Genomic DNA, 6,047 nt, shown 5'->3' with positions numbered 1-6,047 from the left:
AGAGTGGAGACGCACCTCCCCATGGCAATGGAGATTGGGATGAGTGGCATCCAACAGCAGAAGGACACGGAGCTGTCGGAGCGGGGCCAGAGGAGGCCCCGGAGCTGCTGGGAGGGCTGGAGCCCCTCTGCTGTGGGGACAGGCTGAGAGAGCTGGGGGGGTTCAGCCTGGAGAAGAGAAGGCTCCGCGGAGACCTTCCAGCCCCTGCCAGTCCCTAAAGGGGCTCCAGGAAAGCTGGGGAGGGACTCTGGAGCAGGGAGGGGAGCCATGGGACGAGGGGGAAGGGGTTTACACTGAGAGAGGGGAGATTGAGATGAGATCTGGGGAAGAAACTCTTTGCTGTGAGGGGGGTGAGCCCCTGGCCCAGGTTGCCCAGAGAAGCTGTGGCTGCCCCATCCCTGGAGGGGTTCAAGGCCAGGTTGGACGGGGCTTGGAGCAACCTGGGCTGGTGGGAGGTGTCCCTGCCCAGGGCAGGGGGTGCCACTGGGTGGCCTTTAAGGTCCCTTCCCACCCAAACCATTCTATGGTCCTGTGATTAGAGCCAAATCCTGCTTTGACGGGGGATGCAGAGGGACCCCTCCTGGACCCCCCCGGCCCCGGCACGGACCTTCCCGAGGGGGGCCGGGTGCGGGGCCGGGGGGGCGGCGGGGGAGGCGGGGAGCGGGGGCGGGGGCGAGGCGGGCCCGGGGCCGGCGGGGGATGGCGCTCGCCGCCTTCGCGGCCATAAAACGGCAGGGCCAGCGCCGGGCGGGCAGAGCGGAGCGGAGCGGGGCGGCGGCGCGGCGGGGACCGGCGCGGACGGGACCGGCAGCGGCGCGGAGCGGCTCGGCTCGGCCGCCTGCGGAGGTACCGGGGGCGGCGGGGTCCCAGCCCCCCGGGATGGGTCGGCATGCGGGGCAGGAGGGTCCCTCCGGGGCGGTGCGAGGCTGGGGACGGCAGGGTCGTCCCCGACCCCCGTCCGTCCGTTCCAGCCCGGGGACGGCTCCGGCTCCTGCAGCCGGGGTGTCCCCGTCGGTGGCTTTTTGCCGGGTCCGGGGATGCGGCAGGCGGGAGGAAGAAGGGGGGCGGCTGTCCTTGTGTTCCCCCCCCCCAGCCCTGCGCGGTCCCAGCCCAGCTGCAGCCCTCAGCTCCCCCCAGCCCTGAAAAAGGGCTCTGGCTCCAGGCACGGGCAGCCTCCCGCCTGGTCGCCTGTAGCAGGGGAAGAGCGTATCGCCGGAGAAAGGGACCCAAAGCCAGCGCGGGAGGGGATTTGGGAAGCTGGAAGCCGGGTGAACCTCCCCGATCCTCTTCCCGATCTTTGCAGTCTCTTCCTTGGGAGGTTTGAGCCGCTCCTTGTTCCAAGCCCATTCTCCCCGGGCATCCCTGCGAGCTGGGAGGAGGTGCGGGGCCGTGAAACGCAGGCTCAGCTCTCCCCACCACCCAAAAGTGCCCCCAGAGTTTTATTTTTGCCCTTTATCTTCTCTGAAATCCGCGTTAGGATCCTTCTGTGCTGTTGATCCTTTGCTGTTGTTTCTTGGCTGCGGGACCCGTCCCCGGGGGGGGGGAGTGCTGTGTGTGACAGGCAGCTGGTGACAACTTCAGCAGGTCCCAGGGCTGCAGGAACATCACCCGGGGGTGGGCAGAGCTTCAGGCCAACCCTGGCAGGCAGTTGGGGACAGCGCAGGAAAACCCCTTTTCTCTCTGGTCTCCCAAATCCCTGTGGGAAGCACGGTTTGGCCAGGCTGGATCAGGAGTCTGCCTGCTGTGCCAGGTTTATGTAAGCGCTGATTTGCGGTGTCGAGAGATGCCTAAGAATCAGCTTGCCTTTGGAAAATGTATAAATACATGGCATCTGGCCCAAGGCTGTACCACTAGCCCAGTATTTGTCTTGGTCCCAGACCCTTGGAGAGATTCTGCCATCTCTCACCTGCTCTCAGCTTGGCCTCGAGTCTCTATCGAGTACTTTCCAGGAGCAGGAGTGCCAAAAGGCACTGTCACTCTGTCCTTTACAGTGGCATCTAGCGCTGCTTTTCTGCCAGACTTGTGGGCGCTCCTTGCGTGGGACGATAAAGTCCCCTCCAGCTCGGCAGGAGACACTGCGCCGTAATGCGGTCCTGCCTTGGCACGCTCGGCACCTCCTCCTGACCGGCAGGATGCTGGGCCAGGCGGGTCGCCGGCCAGAGCCAGGGTGGGACGGTTCTGTCTTTCCTGTTGTTAACATCAGCACGGCATCACTGCCTCTTCCTGGGCAAAGGTGCTGAGCCCCAGCCCCAGGACCTGACTGTCGGGAGGGCTGCAGGTGGAGGTGGCGTGTTCAGACCATGGGTAATGCTCTTGTGGCGTGGAAGGGAAGGCGGCATTAGCTAACGCTACTTATTCCAAGAGCCAGGGATTAGGGAACAGAGCTGACTTCTAGACCCCTGGAGAGACCGGGGCCTGATCCTACACTGCTTGCTGACGCAAAGCAAGTGCGATCTGGCTTGGGATCGGTGGGACGATGAGCTGCGTTTGCTGGCAGGCTTAACATTGGCACGTTGCTGCTTTTTGTTGCAGGTGGGAAGGCAGCGGTAGCTCACTATGGCCCTGGCAGACAATGCAGGCTGTGCCAAACCCAGCGAGGACTTCCCTTTCCCTGAGATCATTGAGCTCAACGTGGGTGGGCAAGTCTACATCACCCGCCACCCCACCCTGGTCAGCGTGCCTGGCTCGCTCCTCTGGGAGATGTTCACCCAGAAGAACATCCGATCCCTGGCCCGTGACAGCAAGGGACGGTTCTTTGTGGATCGGGATGGTTTCCTCTTCCGTTACATCTTGGATTACATGAGGGACCAGCAGCTGGTGCTGCCCGACCACTTCCCGGAGAGGAGCCGGCTGCAGCGAGAGGCCGAGTACTTCATGCTGCCAGAGCTGGTGAAGATGCTGGCCCCCAAGCTCAGCAAGCAGAACTCGCTGGGAGACGACCCATGCCAAAGCGACCCGGAGGAGCTCTCCCCCAATGCGGATGCCACCCGCAACCTGACCTCTGCCAGTGCCACGCTCCCCAGCGCCGTGGCTGGTGGCCCCGGGGGAGCCGTCACCACCAGCGTGGGTGCTGCCAGCACTGACGTTCGCAGGGCAGGTTTCATCACCATCGGCTACCGAGGGTCCTACACCCTGGGCAGGGACAGCCAGACAGATGCCAAGTTCCGCAGGGTGGCACGGATCATGGTCTGCGGCAAGACGTCGCTGGCCAAGGAGGTCTTTGGTGATACCTTGAACGAGAGCAGGGACCCGGACAGGCCCCCGGAGAGGTACACCTCCAGGTACTACCTCAAATTCACCTTCCTGGAGCAAGCCTTTGATAAACTGGCCGATGCCGGCTTCCACATGGTGGCTTGCAACTCCACAGGCACCTGTGCCTTCGCCCACGACCAGACAGATGACAGGATCTGGACCTCTTACACCGAATATGTTTTCTATCGTGAGTGACACCAAAAAAAACCAAACCCAACCCCACAAACCAAACACCAACTCTCCCTTTCCTCTCCTGTGCTGGCCGTTGCCTAGAAGGTAGACATCCAACCCCCGAATCCCAGCGTCCTCCCTTTGCCTCCTTTTGAGTTTGTTCTTGGGTTTTCTCCTCCTTCCTTCCTCCACGTTGAACCTGTTCAGCTCTTCTTTGTAGCAACCAGTGACCACCAACCTTCTTCCCTCTCTCCGACTTCTGCAGTAGCCGCCCGTAGCTCCCAACCCTCCCTGGATGTGTGGACTTGGACACTCTCGTGTACGTGTTTTGGGGTGGGAGGGAGGGGGGGGGATGCACCGGACTCTGCTCTGGGCTGGGATTCCTGCAGCTGGATGAGCTTGTCCGTGTCGGACACTGAACTCGGCTCTCGCACCCTGTACGCCGTGCAGCTCCCCGAGAACCTGCTGCATACGCTGTATTTGAGGGGTTCAAGTGGGAAAGCGTTGGTTTAAGGACATGGAGAAAGGTGGGAAGCGGAGAGGAGGGTGGGCGGGCGGGCGGGGTGGAAAGATGAAGCCTCACAGCGCGGATATATTGCCATTAGCCATGTAAGCAGCTTAGCGTTTAGACTGTCAGTGCTTGGGAAGGTTAGATAAAGACGCACCCTGTGTTTGCAGTTCTGATTCAAAGCATCGCTGCTGCTCTGGGATGCCTTGCGGGGGGGGTGGGGGGGGGGTTTGGGAGGGGGCAGATGCACACATGGAGGGAGGTGGGGGGGAGTGGGGAAGGCTTTACACGCTGTAGGGCGTAAAATGCTTATACATCTCTCAAACTAACTGGAGGTCTGTCAGAAAAAAAGTACCTTCATCTTTCCTTTGGAGTGCGATAGCGACGGGGGCTTCCGAGGGATGGGGCTGGGTTGCTCCGGCGAGCGGCAGTCGGGCTCTTTCACAGGTTAAAGGGAGTCTTTGCCCGACATGAAAATCTTTGCCATTTCGGCAATCTCTTGCAAAGGGCTCTCCAGGGCCTGCGTTCGGTCCTGGGGGTGGCTGCTGCTGCTGTGCCACGCCTGGGCCATGTGTAATAAAGGAACAAAACCCACTCGCCTCCGTCGTGGTGTGCCAGGGCGCAAAGGAGGCGGTGCTGGCTGCACCCAGAGGTGTTGCTCGAGCCGCACACGGGCAGGGAGCAACGTGCTTTAGTGTAAGGACTCAAATAAAGAGAAGGAGGACAAACTTCTTGGAGGCTTCTTGCCTCTGACCCCCCTCTTCCTCTTTGAACCCAGCTGGGACGACCTGCAGCGCATCCCTGCAGGGATGCTGATGCCAGCGGTGGGGTCCAGGATTACCCGCCCGGGTGACGCCTTCATCCCCAGCGCTCACGTGGGGGCTCGCAAGCTCCGGCAGGAGGGGTCAGCCTGCCCGTCTCGCTGCCGACGCCTGCGGGAGCTGTCGCAGTTGTCCCCGCTGCCCTGATGTCCCCAACCCCGCCTGCTCCTCTGCTGGCTCTGGGCTCCCTTCCAGCCACCATCTGCCCCTGCTCCTCCACCTCCGGCTGCTTCTCCTGAAGCTCTTGGTGCGGGGAGATAAAGGATCGTCTCGCCAGCCAAAGGGGCGTTTCTCTTTGGGGTTCATTCGGGATAAAGGTTTGCAGCTGGTTTCCGAGGAGGCAGGAGGGCTGGAGTCTCCTGGGCGAGCAGAAGCTCTGCGGCGAGGCGGTCCCTCTCTGCTGGAGAAGGGGAAGGCGAAAATGGTATTTTTATAACGGCCTGTTCCTCATTGCAACAGCGTTTTGAAGAGGAAATGACAACCAGCTTTAAAAAAAAAAAAAGAAAAGAAAAAGGAACTTGAGTTCTGTGTGGAGAGAGAGGCTGAAGAAGGATGAAAACCTTTTAAATAAAGGGGGAGGGGACAGGCACTCCGTGTTTGCTTGTTTGGGTTTTTTTTTTTTTTTTTTAACTAAAGATTTTTCTAATCATTATTAATTGGGACTGATTGGGAAAAGAAATTGCTGCCTTGTGAGAAACGCTGGTGTTTTGAATTTTGCTTTTCCCCTCTGGAACTGGGCTGAAAAATTGATCTCACGGGAGGAAGCATTTTTCCCGAGGGAGAGAGCAGAACGGCAGAGTCAACGCTGAGTTGGTTTTGATCTGCCAGGTTATGTGATCTGGGCTGTTAAACCCAATACCCCGGGTGAAATACGATCAGAGCGGAAGAGTTTTACTTTTGAATCATTTTAGAGTCTGACGGTTTTCTTGAAAACCGATACTTTGTGAAAAAAATACGTTCGTTGACATCTAGCTCAACAAAAATCCATCAAATTTGGGTTTCTTTCTTTTCTTGGCATATATCTAGTAATAGAAAGAGTGTCCTTTTACTGCTGCCCCTGGCTGGGGGGAGAACCTGGTTCATTTGGTCATTAGGAGAGACTATTTGTGGAGAAATGGTGGCATGGAAAAACATCTATTTGAGGTCCTCATCCTCTGAACAAGCCTGGCAAGTCACTCCAGCTGGGCAAATGGAACCAGGGGATGGTTGTCAGTCTCCAGAGCTTCGAGGAGACAGTGCAGAAGGTGTTTTCCTGCTGTTATCTGTTTTGCTGGCTTTGCCTGGGAATGTGCCTG

At 59.2% G+C, this 6,047-nt stretch overlaps 1 protein-coding gene across 1 annotated transcript; it reads left to right on the top strand.

The window, feature by feature from the left end:
• The first annotated feature begins 734 nt into the window (after nt 1-734).
• LOC141748716 (BTB/POZ domain-containing protein KCTD12-like) lies at nt 735-4,528 on the top strand. Its single transcript, XM_074601205.1, has 2 exons — nt 735-846; nt 2,533-4,528. The coding sequence occupies exon 2, from the start codon at nt 2,557-2,559 to the stop codon at nt 3,445-3,447; it is 891 nt and encodes a 296-aa protein (XP_074457306.1). The 5' UTR covers nt 735-846; nt 2,533-2,556; the 3' UTR covers nt 3,448-4,528.
• The last annotated feature ends 1,519 nt before the right edge of the window (nt 4,529-6,047 follow it).

The sequence above is a fragment of the Larus michahellis genome, chromosome 9 (assembly GCF_964199755.1).
Source record: "Larus michahellis chromosome 9, bLarMic1.1, whole genome shotgun sequence".
Taxonomy (NCBI): Eukaryota; Metazoa; Chordata; class Aves; order Charadriiformes; family Laridae; genus Larus; species Larus michahellis.
Note: the sequence above shows the minus strand (reverse complement) of the source record. Positions and strands in the feature narration are given on the sequence as shown.

What these genes read in the sequence shown, in the direction of transcription:
- LOC141748716 (XM_074601205.1), top strand. Translation starts at nt 2,557, where the DNA reads ATGGCCCTGGCAGACAATGCAGGCTGTGCCAAACCCAGCGAGGACTTC.